At 26.4% G+C, this 23,553-nt stretch overlaps 2 protein-coding genes across 3 annotated transcripts; one reads left to right on the forward strand and one right to left on the reverse strand.

Moving 5' to 3' along the window:
- Positions 1 to 557: 557 nt before the first annotated feature.
- LOC135924941 (uncharacterized) lies at positions 558 to 7,251 on the forward strand. Of its 2 annotated transcripts, none has more exons than XM_065460081.1 (5): positions 558 to 692; positions 2,099 to 2,363; positions 3,396 to 3,655; positions 5,015 to 5,142; positions 6,911 to 7,251. In XM_065460081.1, exons 1-5 carry the CDS (start codon positions 672 to 674, stop codon positions 7,170 to 7,172), a joined length of 936 nt encoding a protein of 311 aa, XP_065316153.1. In that variant the 5' UTR covers positions 558 to 671; the 3' UTR covers positions 7,173 to 7,251. The 2 variants fall into 2 exon arrangements, with proteins under 2 accessions (XP_065316153.1, XP_065316154.1); XM_065460082.1 differs by having other exon boundaries at positions 3,399 to 3,655.
- A 14,024-nt stretch (positions 7,252 to 21,275) lies between these two features.
- On the reverse strand, positions 21,276 to 23,333 carry LOC135925362 (heme-binding protein 1-like). The gene is made up of 5 exons (XM_065460634.1): positions 23,221 to 23,333; positions 22,741 to 22,946; positions 22,344 to 22,513; positions 21,952 to 22,112; positions 21,276 to 21,409 (listed from the first exon to the last, which is right to left on the reverse strand). Exons 1-5 carry the CDS (start codon positions 23,301 to 23,303, stop codon positions 21,331 to 21,333), a joined length of 699 nt encoding a protein of 232 aa, XP_065316706.1. The 5' UTR covers positions 23,304 to 23,333; the 3' UTR covers positions 21,276 to 21,330.
- Between the last annotated feature and the right edge of the window lie 220 nt (positions 23,334 to 23,553).

A 23,553-nucleotide genomic window follows, 5' to 3' on the forward strand; every position in this document is an offset into this window, starting at 1 on the left:
AAATATTAAATTAAATGGGTGCATTTTAGGTATATACTAAATAAAATTTGGATCAATAACTTTCAAATTAAATATTATCAGAAACTGTGAATATCTTCAAAATACGAATAAGGCATGTGTGATAAAGGATAGATAGTATATTATTTTCGCGGATAGCAGTATTTATGATTAAAAAGCTTCATATACGCTATAAGTATTTTTGATGCTTATTAAGTTGAATTTTTAATATAATTTATATTATTTAAAAAACATATGATGATAATTGTTATAAAAAGCATTCATACACGAGTTTAAATTTTTTTTTTAGGTTTGCTATGAATAATTTCGATTCCAGAGTAAATTTTAAGCATATACCTAAAAAATTATATATATTTTAATAAATCAGGTAATTTTGAATGAGTACAAAGAAGAATTGTTTAAGCTACAGAGTAATATAATTCTTTTGGATTTTTTACTGGAATTTTTTAATCACCCTAAAAAGTATCAAGTTATATTTAGTTTCCTTAAATTTATAATATGTTTTTGCACAGTCAATCATATCAAAAGTGTATGAAAAGAGTATAAAATATGATATTGATAAATTTGAGCTATTATTTTTGTCCTCAATTACCACTGAATTATTTGAAAATACTAATGTTAATAGTGATAACTCATCAGAACTACTAAATAATATGATGAAGTTAAATAATAAGGTATATTTATATTTTCTCAAATAATGTTTATAAAAAGAGTTGGGCAAACTTTGAAAAAAATAAGATATTAAATCGAATTCTTTTTTGGAAAAAAAGAAATAGTATAATAGATACAGATTCAAATCCTTTAAAAGATTCAAATAGTACTTTTAATTTCTGAATACTAATGGCATCTTGGATACAAGATACACTAAATGACCACATTTATTAAAATAAAATTAAATAAAAAATTATTTTATAATTTTAATAGATTTATTTATTAAAATTTCCTTCTTAAATATGATGTAAATTTATCATGAATCATTTTAATATATATATTTGTAACATGATTTTATATAAATAGCAACATTATAACTACCTACCCACCCATGTCCCCCTTTCATGGTTGAAGTCTCTTAAATTGAGTGAATATTTTATTAAAACTTGCAACTTAATAAATTTATGTATAAGATATATATACTATTTAATCTCCTTATGCTAATTATTAATTAATGAGATTTCTTCTTTGTCCTGATTTAATTTTATTTTAATTGTTCAAAACATAATTAGGGTTGTTAAAAAGGCCGAATCGAGGTCAATTTTTAAAAAATGAACCTATTAAGATTTTTGCCAAAATATTATGTAAGCCTCGAGTTTTGGGACAAATAGAGGTCCAAACCTTCATCTATGAGAAAATTATCCAGGCTTATATAAGATTATTTTGGCTAATATCTTAATTGGTTCGTTTTTAAAAAATCGGCCTTTTTAACAACCCTAAATATAATTCATCAATTTTTATCATTTTTTTATATATAAGATTTTTATTAAAAGAGTAAATTTAAATTTGCGATTTAAAATAATTACTCACTTTTTTTTCTTCATATTGTGTAATTTTTTTTAAATTCATAGCTTAATTTAGACTAGTTATTTTTATTTGGGCCAATATATTTTGGAGGGTTGTTTTTTTCCGAGACCATGTTTGGGGGAGGGTTGGAGTGCGAAAAATATTTGGGAATTGGGACAGTATGGAACTAACAGAAATATATCAGCCAAAACTCTGATACCAAGTATCGGTGCCGGTGCATCTCTAATTAAATTGATTTTTATATTTGTTGAATAATGAGGCAGGAATAAATTCGAAATGTGTTATATCATCTTTAATTTCAGGTGAGTTGTATAAAGTATATTTATTATGAAAAAAGGAGGAAATAAATGCATGAATCCAAATTAGTATCTTATTTATCATAGAACTTAAACAGATACAAGATACTTTTGAATTTATTAGATAGATTTACGTATTTTTTAAAAACATTTATAAAAAAAAAGCAAATATAAAAATATCATGTATCTTATATAGTCGCAATATAGTCCAACTCTGCTTATTTTTAATATAAACCTTATATTATAATTGAAATTTGTATTTATAGGATATGTCAAATCAAAATGAGATGATACCATCCATAAAGTTAATCGAATATATAAACAAAGTATTTTTGTATGATTATATAAACTCATGGTGCGATGAAATAGTCTCAAATTCAAAGTATATTCCTTCTATAATTAACACATCGTATTCTTCATCTAAAAATTTCGATAACGAAAACGATTCTGATGCATTTGAAACGTCGATGGATAATTTTAGCTTTTTAAATATTAGTTCTAACCACAACAATGAAAAAATTATTTATCAAAGTACTTAATAGGATACTATGTTTCATGAATGTTTATATGGAAAGCTTTAAATTTTTTTTTGATATTATAAATGATTTTAAAGGTTACTTGGCAAAAAAAGACCCAGTGATGTCGCTAGTATCCATTAGATATTTCTAAAGGCTTGCAAAGTGAGTTTAACTCATGCGCCCGCCCGCCAATCGTTTTTTTTTAAATTAACCTGCCTCCTCCCTTTCTCATGGTATTCTTTAAAATTCGCCCACCCATTTATCTAAAAATTTTGTTTAACCCGCTCACCCGATGTTTAAAAATTATTTTATTGGTTTGTTTAGGTCTTTATTGATTTTATATTATTCTTATATGCAGTTCATTTCACTAGAAAAATATATTTTCACCCACCCATTGTTTTGAAATTACTTTTGACCCTTCCCAATATTTAATTTTTTAACTCGCCCGCCCTTATCGTGGGTAAACGTCGGGCTAATCATCCGTTGCAGACCTCGGTAGACCTACCAAAATTGAGAGTAAGGGACAGTTTGGCTTTTATTTTAATTTTCCAAATGTTTGATTGCTATATTCTCCAAAAATATTAATTTTTTACATCTTAGGACTGTGCCTATCCACATATTTTTTATCATTAAGAGTAATTTTTATTTGCCAGATATTTTTAAACAAATGTCATAATTTTATTTTTTTGAAAAAAAAACTAACTTTCACGAAGGATTAAATGTATTTTGTTCTTTTTATTCCCTAATAGTGAATTATCTAATTTAAAATATAGGTAATTTAGTGTCATTAAACGGCTCGTTTTTTTAAAAAACGCTTAACCCAATATTTTAGTCAAAAATTTGAAGCAGGGAGATTTTTTTTCATAGTTGGCAGAAAGGTTTGGACATCTATTAACAAAATCTCGAAGTCTGCGCAATATTTGAGCCGTTTAACAGCTGATTGCCACTCCTTAAATATTTTTTAATACTTTTCTCGTTGCAGATAATATCATGGGACTTTTGCGGCCCTGATTATTTTATTATTTTTGGTTATTTACATATCAAGAAGATAAGACAAGTTTGAAACCTGATTCTCGTAAAACGCAAAGTTCACTGTTCGATACAACCGAATTCCAGATCGCCGAGAGAAAAATTTACGATCTTAAAGAGTTTATAAACCAAAATGCCAAACAACAGGCAATAATTCGACAAAATAATTTGGAATCACTAAATGATGATACCGATCTAAATGAGGACGATGTCAAAGCAGACGATGATTACGATATTCAAAAAAATCGTTTGGGCTCATTTTACAAACTTTGTCTGGTAACATTATATTTTTTTAAAAAAAATTAAATCTGATTGACAGAATAATATACTTAATATTACCAAAGAATGCTATTTCAATCTTTGGCTCCTTTTTTTTTTAATTTCAAGCTTATATTTTGATTAATATTACTAGAAAATAAAATACAATGTATCCAAGTCCTGGTTCGACTTATTACTAAATATCTTAAAAAAACAAAATGAAAATATAGCAAAAAAATGAAAATAATAATGCCATCAAATATTTAAAACATCCCAAAATAGGGTGTCCTAGTTTAAAAGCTGTTTACTATAAAACAGTTTATTAAATATCAAAATTAAGTTGTACCAGGATACGGCCTATATTACCTATTTCTATATATTTTAAGAGTTGCCTAACTATTATATTAAGACTATAAGTATATAAAATCATAAAAAAAATTAAGCAAGTTATTTATGATAATAATGATCCGATGCAATACAAATATCAAAGACAATTGATTTAAAACAGTTATATTATAGAAATAGATGGCAATCGATTAGAAATAAAGAGCATCAATTGACATTGGGAAAAAAAATTAGACTTAAAAAAATTTAATAGCTCGGGCTTGATTTTTAGTAAAATTTGAATGGGTCGGGCCCGAAAATTAGTAAAGAAAAAATATCTGGCCTGGGCAAGCCGAACTGGGGTATACAGATCTCTGATTCAGATGATTTAAATTAGGGATTCTATATTATATTAATTATTTGATTTTAAAATTAAGATTGATTATATTTAAACCTATGATTGTGATTATATATTTCATAATTGTACTCTATTTTAAAATGCTAAATTATGCAAAGAGTTAATTTTTTGGCTTGTTCAGTCTTTACACTAAAACCCTGTAATTTGGCCTGAATACTAGTCTTTCAAACTTTGTGAAATATTTGAGAAAAGAAGGTGGGTAGTAAGACACTTGGTTGGGTAATTTGAAACTTGTGGTTTTGACCGATAAATAGGTCCTCATTGGAGATGTAAGTTGAGAACTCATTAGCTCTAGTGTCCACTATTTTAAGCCTTACGGTGCTCATTTAAAATTAAGCATTTTATTGTATTTTGTGAACTTATATGAACAAGTATTTCGCTTAGATAATATCAACTTTTACCCAATAATCTGACTCCCTGTCACAACACCGAATATCCCATTTTAATTTCAATAAGGTGTTGCGTCATACCCTGGGAGTGAGTGTCTCAGTTATTAAAACACTCTATAATTTACCACGTTACTGCTTTTGATGAATGGACTCAAACCGAATCGAATAATATATTCTTAAATTTGATACGGTCAAAAAATTTATCTATACCAATAAATCAATCATACACTATATGTTAAAAAAAAGAAAGGCCACGAAATTTTGGAATCTTCGCAAACGACTTTGAAAGAAACTTTGAAAGAGTTCATAAATAATCAAGAGAATAAATTCCAAACTCAAATATCCCAAGCAAACGCTTTAATAGAGAAAGAAAAGTATATTTAAAAAATAATAATTTTCTAGAAGGCTTTCAAATTAAGCAGAGTTTAAAACGCTGCTTAAATATTCTAAAAATTAAAAAAAATCTAAATTTTTTTTATATGAAGGGAAAATACGAGTAAAATTTAAGTCAATTCAGAAGAATTATACACTTGTTATACGTTTATTTTAAATTTAATAAGTATATAAGGTCTACAACAGGCTGGATAAAAAAATTTAAACATTGGGATAAAAAAATCGCTGAATTAAGTGGGCCTGAAAAAAGGGGCTCTAAAAATTAGTCATTAATTTTTTTGCTACTTAGGATAAGGCCTTACGAGAGTGTTCAAGCACATAGTGTAGGATGTTGCAAAGTATCGTTTCCAAAAATTTGTATATATAGGTCGTTTTCACAATTAATTCTAAAAATTTCCATATTTTTAAAGTTGGCAGTTTGAAAAAAATCTTTAAAAAATATATATATTTTTTTTATAAATTTCTGATTTCATCCTGAAAGATTTTTTTATATGCATGAACATTGCAAAATATTTACTTATAAAAATTTTGGTATTTTTAGTTAAATTTTATCAAAAATCTCTCTTCTTCAGAAAGAATCTCAAAGAATATTGCTCAAAAATTTTTGAAGATTTTTTTTCATACTCTGTCTATTCTGCGAATTATATATTAAAGTAATATGGAATTTAGCCTAAACCCTGTTTTGCACAAGTATGTGTAATAATCTTTGAAATTTAAATCAACGTATAAAGCACATTTTTTTAAAAAAAAAAATTTTTCACAACTTTGCCGTAATCGTTTTTCTACCCTACAAAAATTTAGACAATTTGGCCATAAAATTTCGATATTAATTTTAATTTTGACATACATTTTAAAATTTATTAATTAGTTTTAAAAACTCCTCATTTAAGATTTTAGCCAAAATAATATGGTGTAAACCTCGAAATTTGGCAGAAGTCTAAACCTTTCCACTATCTTTTGAGAAAAATCGGCTTATATAATATTATTTTGGCTAAGAATTTTAATCGGACGTTTTTAAAAATCCAAATCGGGCCGTTTAACAAAACTATTATTAATTAAAGCTAAATCAAAATTTCGCGCCTAAATGGTCTGTAATTTATAGGGTCCGGCAAAATCGATTCTCTAAAAATTCAAAAGAATTTTAACCCTAGATTCCTCATTTCCCTACAACATTATACATAATTTAAAACTAAAAATATTAATTTTTATAAGCTCTAATTTTTTTTATATATGACATTGACAACTCAAACGATCTGGCGTGGTTTTATTATTTCTTTGCCTTAAGCCCTTATTCATAGTTAGCGCGAATTCGCGCATTAATACCTACGAAAAGTTAATCAGATTCGAACTTCGCTACTCTTAAAAAAAATTATCGTTTTTCATTTTTTTTAGGTAGTCAATCAATAATATAAATCTGAATTCGGTTGTGATAAGAGTTTAGGAGTAGAATTAAAGACTTCCGGTTTTGATTTTTTTTTAATGATTCCGGTTTCTTTTTTAAAAAATGGAGGTTCGGGTTTCGATTCTTAAATTGGCCGCATTACGAGATTTTTAAATTTTGATTTCCGGTTCTAGACTCTTATATATTTATAAGTTAGTTGCTCTTTGGTTAGAACCGGGCTCTGAAAATTTAAAAATGAATTCTGATTCCAATTCCCTAGAGAAAGCCATTTTAAGATTATAAAGTGTAGTTTTATTTTTAAGGAATAACCTATGAATTTTATATTTAATACTTCTATAATAACAAAGAGTTTTAGAATGGGAAATTACACGAGCAATTTATCGAGATAAGCAGACGATACAAGATTTCAAAAACGATTTTTTGCAAGCGCAGAAATTACTTAAATCGAAAAAAAGTTATTTGTGTAGCAAGCGGAAACAGCTGATGGCGTTGGAAGATAAGATATTTGGAGGCAGAAATGATTCTAGCAAGATATCCAGGATGGTGGACGAATATTTAGAGATCCAGGCTAGGATTGACGAATTTAATTTAAAGAGTTCCTATTCTTAAATAAAAATATTTATTTTAAACTGAATTTTAATGACAATATTATATATAAATTAAATAAATATTGACATTTTAAAATAAAACTGAGTATAATTTTTTTTTTATTGAAAATATTATCTTTTCTAAAATTTATTTTATCTACAAAAATTGGGCTAAGTATTTTTGGTATAATTTTTTAATTAAATCTCACTAATATCAATTAAATTCCTCTGGAAGACAGCGATTTTAACTTTATCTCGATTTAACCTAATAAAAAAAGCTGGGTGAAGTATCATATCAACTCTTTGAAGGTTCTAACGATTATCTAGACATACCTAGTAAAACTTTCGAGAATACGGATCAAATCGAATTATTTGTCTCAAAAGATGGAAATGTAAAATGGTATTCAAATCCATCATTTTCAGACTCACCCCATGAATTAAAAAAATTTTAAATGATAATTAAATGCTTTTAAAAACAACTATCTTTATGTTTTTAATTTGTAAATAATAATCTTGATCTATAGCATTTGATTATTTATGTATTATTTAGATAAATTTTAAATTATCTTACAAAAACTTCTCCAATTTGTCATATTCCTTTTTAAAAAAATCTTCTTTGTCAATTTCATTATATAAAAATACTCATGAATTTATTCCTATTTCGTTAAACACAAATATGCCACCACAAGTCTATTTGATTATTTTATGTCGCTATTAAATATAAAAGTGATGAGCCAATTTTTTTAAACAGCGAACTCATGTTCCCTATATCTCGAGATTTTGCTAATAGATGTCCAAATCTTTGTGCCATCTATGACTAAAATCTCTAGGCTTGCATAATATTTTTCTGGAGAAAATATTGAGTTCGCCTTTTTTAAAATAGGCTCAAATTGAGTCGTTTAACAACACTATATAAAAGTATCAAAGCTACAACCGCATCTCAAGTCTCATATTTTAAAATAATGATAGGATTTTTTATAATGATAATAATATTCGATATTTTCATTTTTTTAATTGCTTTTATGCTTCTAGAATCTTCGTTCTATCTTATTTAATGAGATTAATTACTTTTATATTTATTAAACAAACTGAAAAGAAAAAATAACATCTATGAAGATCTTAGAATCATAAGATTCAAATATATCTTAAATCAGGGGGAAAGAGAAATCTTAATATATTCAGACCAAATTAATTTTTGATATTTAAAATTCGATATTTAAGATTCAGCTTAAGACTTGCCATGAGTGTTCTTTCGCTTATAACTGGTTTTTATTAATTAGCTGAAAAAAACTGATCGATGAATTAGTAAGTACTAATTATGCATCACATATTGTTGATTCTTCTATAATTTTCTTAGCATGCCATTTTTTTTTATTTTGTCAAAAAATATTTTTATTTAAACTATGTGCTAAACGGGTTGAAACAGTATACTCACTAATTAGACAAATAGATAAAAAAATTTAACAATAATAGTTTTTAAAATAATATATAAAAAATTTTAATAAAAGTTCGTGACATTAAATATTAGGAATCAAATTGTTGGCAAAAAAAAGTAAACTTTCAAGGAGTGTTATCTAAACATCAATTAACACTTATTATAAGTGAGTAATATTGAAACAAATTATTCTTTAGACCTCAGACAGTTATAATAAAAGTGATCGCAAATTGTAAAAATAACTTATAATTAAGCGATATCTATAGTATTTCATCAATAAAAAAAAATCTATAAATATTAAGTTACCGATACATTTCTATTTCCTGTCTTTGACATTTATCCATCTTCACTTTTTAATTTCGGCTAATATCAACGAGAATCCATGTTGTTTTAGTATAACATATAGGGATTTGCTAAATTAATATTCAAATTAGACGAGTAATGTTTTTTATAGTACTATAACTGATTCCATTTTTTTTACCAATAAAAAAACATAATATTGTAACTTTTTATAAATTTCAAAAATATTGACGGCCATTTTTCAAAATGTTAATTTTTTAAAGATGGTATTCTATTATTTCAACGAAGAAGAAAGTTTAAAGGAACAGACGATATATTTATGATTTCAAAATTAAATATGACCATTTCAAAATCTCGCTTTTTATATTTTAATACGATGATTTTTTTGGTAGATCTTAAATTGTTAATATTCTTCATAGATAAAAAGGAATATGGTAATCTTATTTTATAAATAATTAAGAATCTGACTATTATGTTTTAATTATAAATTACGGGTATGTAAAGAACAAATGAGTTGTAAAAATAAGATACTTTATGTTTTAATATTGTAATGGATATTTATTTTATATTGTATTAAGTGAAGGTGAACCATGTAAAAATTTTAGTTTCTATCCATTCTAAAGTCAAGATCGCCTCAGCTATTAAAATTGTCAATATATAAGATATTTTATTACGTAGTTGCTCTGACTATTGACATGGTTGAGGAAAATACTCTTATGCCTGAATATAAAATATGATAAATGCTAATGGATTATTCGAGATCATTTTGTTAAATATTCGATCCTTTTAAGAATTAATTCTTTTACTTAAAAAAATATATAAATTCAAAAAAAAATAATTTTTTTCTTTTGAATAAAATTAGAATATTATTTCTTTTAAACAATCTGTCTCCATCATATTTTATATTTTTCTTATAAATTTTATCAAGGATTTCCAAACTACAAGTTTTATTTATTGAAAAATGAAATAAATTATTAGGATTGAAAATAATGCACAACACAATGCACTTATTGAAGTGACAGATATTTAAAAACCTTTTGCCTTTTCTTAAGCTCCGTATAATAATGTTAATTATTATTTCCTAATATAGATTTCGTTCACTTTGTGAGAACAATACGTATTAGCAGAAATAATTCACCAAAAATTTAAGCTTAATCGGCCTTATATCAATCTGCTACAAAATCTGTTAGTAAGTTAATTACCTATCTAGATAACCTGCAGGATCAGTCACATGTAGATGCCTATTTAAATGAATTTATATATAAAATTGATGATTTCTTTGTTAAAAATTCTCCGCAAAATGCGTTTTCCCTTAATATTTTTATTATTTAAATGATAATTCAATTAATTTTTTTAAATTTAAAAAAATATATATTTATTGAATATAACAACTTATATTTTCTTAGTGAAAGACGTGGATGTTTGAATAAAAATTTAGATTTTTTTAACCTATTTTCCATTTATGATCAAAATCTCCAGTTGGCTAAAATCTTAATCGGGCCATTTAACAACAATAAAATAATGACATTCATAATAATCACAATACAAATTTATTTTATGAATTCTTGAGGAGAATTTAATACTTTAGAATTTTTCATAGGCGAATTTAAGCTACAATAATCAAAATGAGATAGAGTCTCTGCCATCAAGCAGTAACAGCTTTTAAGGAGTTAGAAGAGCCAATTATTTGCTATTACTGAAATATCACAATGGCCTGAAAGAAATATTTCCTCAGAAGCAAGAAAATTATTGGATTCAATGCTTATTCCAAATTTATTTCTCATTAGAATGTATTATTTAATTATACAACTATTTTAAGTATTACTTTTCAAAAACATGACTGACTTGATTAAGAAGATGATAGCGGGGAGTATTTTATAAGAACTCAAGGAAATTAGGGCTAATGTTGATAAAGAATTTCATATTTTATATTTTATTGTTGAGTCAAAGCAGAGCTATACGTGTTTAATATTTGTCTCACTCGACTTAACCCAAATAAATGAATTTTTAATTCATCATGCAGCACTTACTAATCTGCAAATAACTTCCACAAAAGCCTTCCCAACCTTTTTTACATGGTGATAGAAAAAAAAATATTTGTTAAATTTTTATTATGAAGATGTTAAAGTTTATGATGCCTTACTAGCTGAATAACTATGTTTATAAGATTAACTAATATTCATATAGCCTCAAAAAATGCTATTCATGCTCTGCATTATTTCAAACACATTTTAAATTAAATTCATAATGTATTAAAAGGGTTTATAAACTCTTCCCATTAGTAAACTAATGAGGAAACATTCTCTTTTTTAAGAAGAATAACAGAGGCCTGCAGAAGTACCATTTGCAGGACACGGCCCGATTTTTAAAGATTTTTTACGGCCCGGCCTAGGTTTTTTTTAAAAAATTTTCAGGCCCGGCCCGGCTTTATTTAAAAAAAATTTTAGGCCCGACTCGGCATTTTTTTAAAAAATTATCAGGCCCGACCCGGCTTTTTAAAATAAAATTTTCAGGCTCGGCCCAGATTTTTTTAAAATAATTATATTTATTTTTGATTTTTATAGCTAATAATAACGATTTCAAATATAGGCTATTTTAAAAAATACAGCCCCGATTGGGTGTTTTTTTAAAATAATTCAGGCCCGGCCTGGGTATATTTTAAAAAATTAAAATACTGTCCGGCCCGGGGCCGGGCCTGCAGGTCTCTGAAAAACATACCAAGATGTACAACATCTGAAAGGAGATTGAAAGGTTTGGATCTTTTGATTCATAGGCATTTGGCGAAAAGCAAGGATGAGATAATTGAAAAATTAGCTCAATCACAACGAAGATTGGATTTTACATTGTAAATGTATAACATACAAAATGCAATTATTCCTAAGAAACTTTTTTTATATAGGCTCAAAAAATTCAAATTTCTATTTTGGGTCATTTAAGTGATTCTTTACAGATAATTTTTCTATAATTCACATTAACTTAAATTTGTGTATTAGAAATAGTTAGTCCTAATAAATTTATGCTTGATATTTTTAAAAAACAATAATATTTCTTAAATTTTATTATCCCCCACCCAGACCAAATTCCAGCGTACTCGCTTGAAGTTTAGCAGTATTTAATATTTTACATCACATAAGGCACTTTTGCAGTATCTAAATAGACTTGTTTTATATAAAATAATTATGAGAAGAATTTCATATTTAGCATCACATTAAGACATTTTTGAAATATCTAATAATGTATTACTAGTCAAATACATTTAAAGTGGCTAATCATCATCATATTCTTTTATAAATTCCAACTAATTTTATTCATCTTTCTAATAATATATTATTCCTTTAAAAATAACACATATATATATATTTATTAAAAATATGTTAACTTAATTCCTTCTAATAGAAAAACTATGTAGTGGTGTGAAGTAACGTCAAAAATGTAACGTCGTTACTATCGGCGTTAACCTTTTTGAAGAATAGGAACGCCATTTTATTTTTTTCTAAAAGATAACGTGTTTCTTTTTTTTGAGTAACGGTAACGCAAAGCGATACTCGTTACTTCAACTTTCCTAAAAAAATATGGGAAAAACATTTAATGTATTATAAAATTACTTATATTCATTTTTTAAATTTTATAAATTAAGCCAAGATTTTAATCACATCACATCAATCACTAAATTCCTTCATTTTTATTAAAAAAAATTTTTGCTAAATAGTCAAGAATGTTTATCTAATTAATAGTGAATCAATCAATATATGTAAATTTATATTCTTATTAATATTTTAATTTATTTATAAAGAATATTGATGAGCAAAGCCTGCCTTGGCTTTAATATAAGACATCTTTTACACCAATGAAGAAAATGAATGGTACTAAGTTTACACATTGTAAGCGTAAACTGTATCCCAACTCAAATATTTTACCCTCAATTGTGGAATAAGCCTGGGCATCCTCCAAACTGTGCAGCCATTTTTAAGGATATAATGACTCCCACAATAATTATTATAATGCTAAAATATAGATTCAAATAATTTCATTTTACCACTTAATATGCAATTCTGTAAGACAAAGATAAAAGATATACAGTTGAAGTATTGTTCGCAATTTATATTTTGATAATATTTTATTCCGATTATTTATATAGCTATTTAAATCAGATTAGCTCTCGCAAAACTAGATTATGCCAGCGAAGGAGAGAAGCTTGAAATTATTTCCTGTTTGAGAAAGATCTTGACAAAGAAAAGGGATTCCTTAAAAAAACACACGTACAGATTACTAATAAAGATATTTAAAAAAGTTGCATGAGGCATTACTTTTTTGAATAGCCGGCAATGCGCGTTCCTTTTTTTTTACAAGATAACGAATAACGGTAACGCGTTCCTCTTTTCAGACGTAAGAAATAACAAACAAAGCGTTTTTTTGAAGTAACGTTTACAGCACTAGATGCCGATAATTACACATTAACTTTTTCAACTGTACCTATAAAATAAAATTTATCTAATAGGTGCTGAAAAGTAGCAATATTCATATTAGATTATAATAAAAACAAAGTTATCAAATATGGTCAAATTCAAATAAATATTTTTTAAAGATAATATTAACTTTATTATATATAAAATTGTCAAAAATGAATCTATATGATATTTTTTAAATTTTATAAATTAATGTTTCTCTCTCGGCGGCAGGGTCTTGTTCTGATTCATATTCAATATTATCATTTTCTTTAATATTTTTAATCAATTTTAGGTTATGATATTCTTATTAATTTTCCTGTTGTTGAGATCTTCAGTCGATTTCTTTTCTTAGAAAGAATATTACCCCAAATCGATCAATTTCTTTACGAAGAAAAAAGGCGACTAGGAATTGTTTATATGCTAAAGCTGAGCAAAGCCCATTCCAACAACTTGAGGAAATCTGATTTTTTCTTATAAGTTACTGCTTTCCACATATTTTGGCTATTTATTAAATATAACGCCGCTTTTACTTCTGAAATTTATGATATTACTTAAAATATTTTGATTATCATTACCTTGTAAAATACCCAATTTTTGTATCATATCGAAACTCCTAGTATGATACTCCCCTTGTATTCTGGGCATATGTATCGTTTTTTCTTTTTCAAATATATCCTCATTTTTTTTTCTTCAGATGGAGAAAATATAAAATCATGGCATGATGAATTATCTGTTTTCCAAATTAAGCCTCTCGTTTTTTACATGGGTCAAAATACATTTATCCCTAGATAATTTTAGTCAAAATAATTATGTAAGCCTGGAGATTTTGCTCATAGATTGCAGAAAAGGACTTTTATTTGCCTCGAGGCTTACATAAAATTATTTTGGCGAAAATCTTATTCGGGCCACTTTGAAAAATCAACCCAAATCGGGCCGTTTAACAACACTATTTGCCCCCTCCTTGAACAATGAAGTAGGTACAGGTTTAAGAATAGTCAAAATTTTCGTTCAAAATTTTTCATATTACATTATTGGCAATATCTATTCGACAAATATTCTAACTTCTTCGAAAAAGCCCTCAGAACTTCTTGGAATATTTGTATTTTCTTCATCCATTTTATTAACGATGCCCACTTTTGTTTGGATATTTATACTTAATGTAATAAAAAATAGCAATTAGTAATTTTCTCAAAATATTTTAGAAAAATTATTATATTTATTTTTACTAAGACCCAAACAAGTTAACTTAATATAAAATCATAATCTTGTAAAAATATGATCTCGAAGGCCTCTCGTTTATAGTAAAACTGCCATAAATGGTTATGTCTCCTAATTCGTGGTTAAACGATAAATTAGCCGAATATTTTTATGCATTTTATAATTGACGCAAGTGGAGGGTAATTTGCTGTTATTATTAACCAACTTTTAATTTGTGGCAAAAATAAAGACACCAGACTTACAATATAAGAGATCAAGTAATCGAGTTATATATGCTATTCCATTCATATGGTAATGGATAGGTGCTATCTATTTTTCGTATATTTTATTTATTACAATTTTCGGTGCTATTTATACCTAACAATGATTCAAAATTTCAGAAAACATTCGAAATCGAGAAAAGCTGAGAAATATAGTAGGCTCATTAAATATTATAGTAATATGGAAGGGGAAAATTTGAGCATGATTAGGAAATTTTCTAATTAAATTTTTTTTAAAAATATATATTCTAAATAACTTATTGTATACTAGTCATCCACTAGGTATTCTTATATTAGTTGCAACTTCGAAATTTTTATAGGAGGCAAATTTAATTTAACCAAAAAAAGTAAACTTCACAAAAATTCATATTCTAATTTAATGATAAGACCGAAATATTCGAGCTATTTATACTATAAAAAAATAAGCATTAGCTATTCGAATAATTTAAAAATAGAACTTAATTTAATAAAAAAATATCTTTTAAAAGTATATTAAACCCTCATATTTAATAATGATTGAAAAATTGGTACCAACCATGTGACATATTCTTACATATATTTACGGTTCATGCCTTCACATCAAACTTAAAAATTATTAGAAAGGTCCTGATATCCATATTTTACACTCCCATTCCTATCCTTTTAATTGTCTTAAATACAATTATATTAAAAATAATATAATTAAAAAATTTTTCATACATTGCGAAAAATAGGCAAAGTCCTATGTCAAAATTTAACAGTTCTTTGCTACAATTTTTTTAAAAAAATTTAAAGATTCCTGGTTGCCACGTGACCTGATGAGGATAACAAATTTTTTTTTATTTAAAAAAAAAATTTATATAAATTATCGTTTAAAGTTTTTGTGTTTTACATTTTGTATTTTAAATTAGATAAAATTTAAAAATTTTAATAAAAATTATTCTTAATTCGAGAAGGGGACAAATAGATATAATTAATTCGATGACTCTTTTTTTCAAAAAATAATGTAAAAGCAGAGAAAAATAAAAAATTTTAAATTCTGGGGTTGGACAAAACGATTTCGAGTGGTGGTTATGTTAATCTCTTATATAATATAGACTGATTTATTATATAAAAAATATATTAAATACGCGAATCAATTTATTTCTACAATGAATATATATTAAAAAATGACTATGGAATGTGAATAACTATAAATTTATTACATAATATTTAAAAACCAAAAATAATACATTATATAATTCTAAGGAGAAATGATTGGCGGAGTTGTTTTTTTTAGCAATATCTGTCTCCTTGCACGGGGTTGCTGACTGGAATGAAGATCTCATAATGTTGATTCGCAAACTTATTTGGTCTAATTATTTATTCAAATAAAATTCACTATATAAAAAATGTTATTTTTATTACGAAATCGTAAAAATTGAGAAAAATTATATATGTATAAATATCGTCAATTGCTCACTTTTTAAGCAATTTGAAAAGTTTCCTTAATAAAAAGTTTTAAATATTTTTTTAAAAACTTGTTATAAAAGGCGGCCATGGGTCTGTGCGTAATGAATTGGTTATTATTTTGTAGAATTTTGACGAATTCATTCTCCTTCGAGACAAGGTTAGACGGAAGAGTATAATCTCCAAACATTCTAACATAGCAAATACCATTAGTGACATACTTTATCTTGAGCTAATGTAATAAATTATAATTCGAAGAAAATCAGAAAAATAGCCTTATAATAAATAAAAAATAATCTATAATAAAAACTTAATATTGTAGCCACTTTAAAGCTACTGGCTAATTCAAAATTTTTTCATCATCCATCAGTAAATTGCTTAAACAGATGTTAATAAAATACGGCATTAAAGTAAAATGTTATATAATATTACTGAAGGGCATGTTGGTATTGGTGGGTTAACATCGAAAGGTGGGGTCAAGCTTAGAGATATGCTCGGTCCAGCCCCTACATTTTTAATTTCTAATAATCTAGTCCTGGGGTAAGTTGAAGCACTGGGTGGGCTCTTGACCACAACCGGCACAGAAAAGGGTATGGTAACATCTATTTTGATAATATGCATATAATATATTAAAAATAAGTATTGTCCAAAATTTATCAATTTTATTAAATTATTTAGTATATCACATTTTCTTACTCAAAAAAAATCTATCCATGATTTTAGAAAACTGAATTCATTTATAACTGAAAGAACCACCTAACTATGTAATATGAAATAAACAAAGGTTAATTAAAAAATTATGGATCTAACTTCTATTGTTATTCCCATTGAGGTACTTAAAAATTTCGATAATGCCGGACTTTAGGCCAGTTTTGAGGTAATCGCTTCCATCGACAGTCATAGTGGCTAGTGTCAATTTATCGTATTGCCTAACTTCGTAAAGACTGTTCTTGCAAACTACTTTAAAGGGAGGGCAACTGTGTTTTCCGCAGAATTCGGGCTTTAGACCTAGTTTCCTTAAATTAATGTTTTTTTATTTAAATAAAACACTTAGAACAACAATATTAGTATATAAAATTATATTAAAAATTAATAAATATGTCGTTGTACATTTCGGCAAACAATTTGAGAGAAGCACCCAGAAAAGGTATTCGCATGAAATCTATATTGGAGAGGAAGGATGTCGGGAGGAATATGTTATTAGTTCTTTGAATAGATTTTTTGGCCTTTATGAGTTCTTTTTCTTTTTTGAGTTGTATTTTTGTTTTTATGAGTTCTTTTTTAGCGAATTCTATGTTTTTTGTAAGGTTTTTGAGGTAAATTTTGGCGATAAAATTTTTTTCAATGATTTTTTTAGCAGAATTAAATTCCTTGCTGATTTTATTTGTATCAGAGCTATGTAGAATCTTTTTTGATGCTTCGAGCTTGAAGATATGATGAAAATTAACTTGTTTTTCTTTTGATTTAGTAAGGTTAACCTTTGTTATTATTTTTTGCTTAACTTCTAGTATGGAATCCTTTATTTGTTGTTTCACATTTTTGATGATGTTAAATGGTTCTTGCCCTTTCTTGTGGGAAGATTTTTGATCTGGTGATAAATCTCTGAATGCGTAGAGTTCATCATGAGAGATATCGAATAGAGGATTTTCATATAGCTCATAACCATAAGGATGACTAAAATGAAGGTGATGAGCTAAATCGTCGATGAGTTCCTCATCTTTGTCGTTGGAATAGATGCCTCCAGATTTCGAAAGTGCTAAAAGGCATAATAGCACAAATAAAATGGACTCGTACATTTAATATGAAGTAGAATTAATTTTTAAAATATAAGGTTAATAAAAGAAGAAATTTTATAATGAGAAAATCTAAGAAAATTTAAAAATATTTATATATATTTTTTTTTGTGTTGACGATCAGATTATCGTCAATAATATTTTGACCCAATTGAAAAGGAAACCCTTTCTTACATGACAATTACAAACTATTTATCGAGAAAAAGACAAAAGGTAATAAAACAATAAAATCCTATCTTTTATATTGTGTTGTGAAATTCTTTCTTTAGTAGAAAAAAAAAATCTCAACAAGATACATATTTTCTAAAAAAAATAAAATATTATCGAAAATAAAAATGCAAATTCAGTGGAGGGGTGACACGACAATTATGATTTAAAAAAAAAAATTTCAATTGTAAACAATTAAGCGTAATAAAATTGAAAACTTTTATAAGTTTTCAAAATAACATCTTCTATTTTTTTCTTCTATTTAAAATAATTTAAACTTGTTTTAATCATTGAAAAATATATGAAATAAAACAATTTTTCGAAACCTTTTTTTTTGTCAAATTGATAAGGTGGGGAGTGATAATTTATTATGTGAAGATGCGCTAATATACTTATTCAATGGTAAAATATTCGTTAAGTTACTAGTTCCTATCTGATGTAGACAGAGTAGACGTTATAATAATCTCCAAAATTAATATAATAAATTTTGAGAAAAGGTATAACTTAAAATGGCAACAAATATAAATGCCTGCAAACTATTCAACAAAAGAAAGGTTGAATATTTAAATTTCTAGAAATAAGCCTAAAATAAAAACCTATAAAAATATAATTTTTTTTCGATTCCTCATTCGAATTGTCATTTAAGGGGGATTGTTAGGTTTTCTCTTTTTTGCTAATTTTAATTAATAATAGCAATGAATAGGGGAATTGGGCAAGACTTGTGGCAATGTTAATCAAATGTTGACACCCCCACTGACTTTAATTTTTGAGATGGGACGAGTCCCAAAGTTATTGGGAGGGGACGCATCTCAACTGCGTTCTACTAGAAAGGACGCTTCCGCTACTAATATACTTTTATTATAAAATTTCTAAAATAAAATCATCTTTTTTTGTAAAAATAATTAAATTGATTTTAAGAAAAATAACTTCGTATTTTTTAAAAGTCGTAACACATTTCAAAGATTTTAACTTTGTTTGAGACGTATCTCAAACTCGAGACTTTGCCTCTCTTGCTCGGTACAAACGTTTTATCGTCTATGCGAGCATTTAAATATTTTTTAAGCAGTAAACCCCGGAGGGATTATGTTTTTGTCCAAAAATATTTAATAATATAAGGATATTGTATTATTTTTTATATTGGGTCCCAAATTATATTTTTGATTCCATCTCAGACATAAATTTTCTAGAAATGAAATTCATTTAAAACTTGAAAAGGAAGTGTATAACAATCTATTTTGAACAATTTCACAATATATATTAACCTCTACCTCAAATTTAACAACCATTTAACCTTAGCATTAATCTCGTCCATAGATTTATTTATCAGTCCAGATGTGAACTATTTATTTTTATATGAACCCAAGGCGGCATTCATAAAGATTCGGATCCCTGATAGAAATATAGCAAAGACTGCAAAAACCTTTAGAGGGATTGTATGACAAAATAATCACTATCTCCTCAAATAATAATGTTCAAACCAAAAACATGAGCCGTTTTTCGTTCCTAAAACATTTTGATGATCAATGATACCGATCACGTAGCAGTTCCTTTGAGACAAAAAAGTTCAGTTCTCATCCTTTTAAATAGCTGTAGAAACTTCTGGGGTATCAGAATAAGTTTTAAAAATCTATTCTTATTTCTATTAACTTGTTTCGAGTTAAAATTGTATAATATTAATAACTACATTTTTATTAATGGTTTCCTTTCTTTTATAATTTATTCCATTTTATATTTATAATCATAATATTTAGTAGTGATCTGCATCGGGCCAATTTTTCACCCGGTGTAGTATTGTAAAATCAATACCATCTAAAATCAATACGTATTGATAATTTATGACCGAACCTCAATTTTTACGAATAAAATCTAAAATATAATTTACAAATCTTTGAATCGACATTTATAAATGAATCGACAATTATATTATTTAAAATTTTCTGCAGGATGGAGTTGAATAAACAATACATAATGAGTAAACAAATAAAAATTATATAGGACATCAAGAATTGTTAAATAAATAAATTCCTTGAAAAAATTATCTAAAAGAATAGAAAACCATTTAAATATATTTAAAACTATTAAATCTATTTTATTTTAAATAAATTTACAACAAATCGAAAATAGCCGCCAAAATTTTTGATGAAAAAATATATAATGAATAAATATTTTATGATTTTAATGGCCGCCAATATATTTGAAGCGATGAAAACATCTCTTAAAAATAAATACGGTATTGATTCTACAATACCAAAATATCAGTATGATATTGAATCTACAATACCAAAATATCACTACGGTATTGAATTTACAATACCAAAATATCGCTATGATATTGAATCTACAATGATAATATCAATACGGTATTGAAGCTAAATTATTGAATTCACAATCCAACACGTGCCCGACCCGAAATATTTTTTTTGTCCTTCCCGATCCCGAATAATAAATTTTTATTATTTGTTCCGAAATATAAATTATTTGTCGATATGGTAATTAGTGATATATCTTAGAATTGAAAAATATAAAAATTTAAGCCCGACCCAGCTCAAAAAATAATTTTAAGAATAGACCTTGGTTCGAAACCGGGGCTGTAATTTAGAGTTATATAATATTTAGCCTAAAAATCTGATTTTAAACAATTTATTCTAAAATTATATAGCGCAAACTAACCCATTGATATCTTTGTTACAAAATTTTTTTAAAAAAAATAATATATAAGTTGAAAATTTAATATGAATTAAGGAGACAAGACGAAAATAAAGTGTGTCTTGGAAGCTTTATTACAGTAATTAAGACAATATAAACTCCAAAATATTACAAAAATTTATATTATATATGTGAATTAATATATTTCTACAGTAATAAAATTTTGAATGATAAATTTAGATGAAGGCCCAATTCAAACTAAGCGAAAGACCACCAATTTGTACATGCTATATTTGTGTTGATGGCAGGCAAAATAAGATTATTCACTTAGTTGATGAGATGGGCCATATATATTTACAATTTATAGAAAGAAAAAAATAATGTGATTACATAATATTTAAAACAAAAAATATAGGATATAAATCTTAGAAGAAAGGAAGCATATTTAGCAATATCGGTCTCCTTGCACGGGTTTATTGACAGGAATAAAGATCTCGTTGTGTCTGTTCGTAAATTGGCTGGGCCTAATTGTTTAATCAAATAGAATTCATAAGAGTATAAAAATGTCATTATAAATTATGAAATATGAAGAATTATATAAACATCTTTAATTTTTTTCTAAGATCAAAAAAGAATAAGCTTTATAAAAAAGTAAACGGCACACCAGCTTAAATCGAATACTTCTGATAAATTTTTAATACTTTTAGATGGACTATATCTAAGACTATCTTTAAAAAATTCAAAGCTAGAGTATTGTTTTGGACATGTTTTTATTTTTATATTTAAAATAGCTTATTTATTTATTTTCATTAAAGTTTCGAAATAAAAATAAATAACATTTAAAAATATTTCTAAAAATTTAATTTGTAACCAAAATTGTACATCTTATTGAGGTTATTAACCACTCTTAATAAAATCGAGAAGCTTAGATTGAAAAGGGATATCTGATATAGATAATCAAAATGTTATAAACGGTGTAATTTTTTAAGTAAATCCTATGTTTAAATTTCAAAAAATTTAAAAATCTTTCAAACCCAAATTTTTTATTAATTTTTAAAAAAAATACCTGTTATAGACGGCAATCATGGGTTTGTGTGTTATGAATTGCTCGTTATTTTGCAGAATTTTAATGAATTCATTTCCCTTCGAGATAAAAGTACCCGGAAGAGCATAACCTGAAAACATTCTAACATAGCAGAAACCATTAGTTACATATTTTATCTTGAGCTAAATATAATTTGTTAAGAAATAAATAAAATTATAATTGGACAAATAGTTTTTTTTTAATATAAAAAATATGTTCACTAATATAAAGTGATCAATAAAAAAAATTGGATACAAATCGCTTTGTAAAATGATTCAGTAAATCAATATTATTAGATAGCTGTCAGTAATTTACTTAAAGCCGGCTCATCGTTGACACAGAATATAATAGGCAAAAAATATGATAATATTAACCGAAGGGCACGTTGGTATTGGCGGGTTTGTATCGTAAGGTGGAATCAAGGCTACAGAGAGAGTCGGGCCAGGGCCGCCATTTATTAATTTCAATAATTGAGCCCTGGGGCAAGTTGACGTGCTTAGCGGACCATTGACAACTAACGGTACCGAGTAGGGTATTGTCGCGTCTATTTTGTATGATTTGTATAAAATGTTTGCATAAAAAGGGAAAAAACTACATTAATCACCAAAAAATATCCATGCACCTGAAAAAATTGATAATTTGGAAGTTAAATTATATAGTTTTTTATAGAATGAATTTCTATCAGAAATAATTAATAAATGAGATTATCTAACTTTTATAATATTAAACTACAAGCATGATTATCGTTTATATAGTATAAAATGAACAAACCTCTATCGTTATTTCCATTAAGATACTTTAAAATTTCAGCTAAGCCCGTTTTTACACCATTATTAAGGTAATCGGATCCATTGACAGTAAAAGTGGCTAATGTCAAGTTACCATAGCTCCTAACTTCATAAAGACTATTCTTGCAAACTACTTTAAAGGGAGCGCAATGGTGTTTTCCGCAGAATTCCGGCTTTAGGCCATATTTTCTTAAATTTATATTTTTTTAAAAAAAGATATGCATTTTGTTGATTTTTTTTAAATTGTTTTTTTTAAAATATAAATAAAGTCATTGGAAAATTTGTTAAAATAACAAAAAAATAAATAGGACAGGTATATTTATTTAGGAGCACAATAAAAAACTATCGTCATGTCCGGATTATGTGCATCGATCTGGTCTGAACCAAAGACCGAGCTATGCCCTTCACTAATAATATAAAGTATAAAAATATTTATTTTATATAATTTTAATATACACCATACCCTATTTTGTAATGGTACTCATTTATGTCGTTGTACATTTCGGCAAAAAATTTGAGAGCTGCACCCACAAAAGGTACTCTCATGTAATCTATATTGGAAATGAAGGATGTGGGGAGAAATATGTCGTTACCACTTTGAGTAGTTCTTTTTTGGCGTTGTATAGTTTTGTTCTTGTCATCATGAGCTTTGGTGAAAAAAACATTTTCGATTGCCTTCTTAACGGAATCAAATATATTGCTCGTTTTAATTGTATCAACCTTAGGAAGAGATTCATCTATTTTTGTAAGTAATTTTTTAGTTATGTTTTTTATATGGTGAGTTTTGTCGAGAAAA

The sequence above is a fragment of the Gordionus sp. m RMFG-2023 genome, chromosome 2, assembly GCF_954871325.1.
Source record: "Gordionus sp. m RMFG-2023 chromosome 2, tfGorSpeb1-WG-v2, whole genome shotgun sequence".
Taxonomy (NCBI): Eukaryota; Metazoa; Nematomorpha; class Gordioida; order Chordodea; family Parachordodidae; genus Gordionus; species Gordionus sp. m RMFG-2023.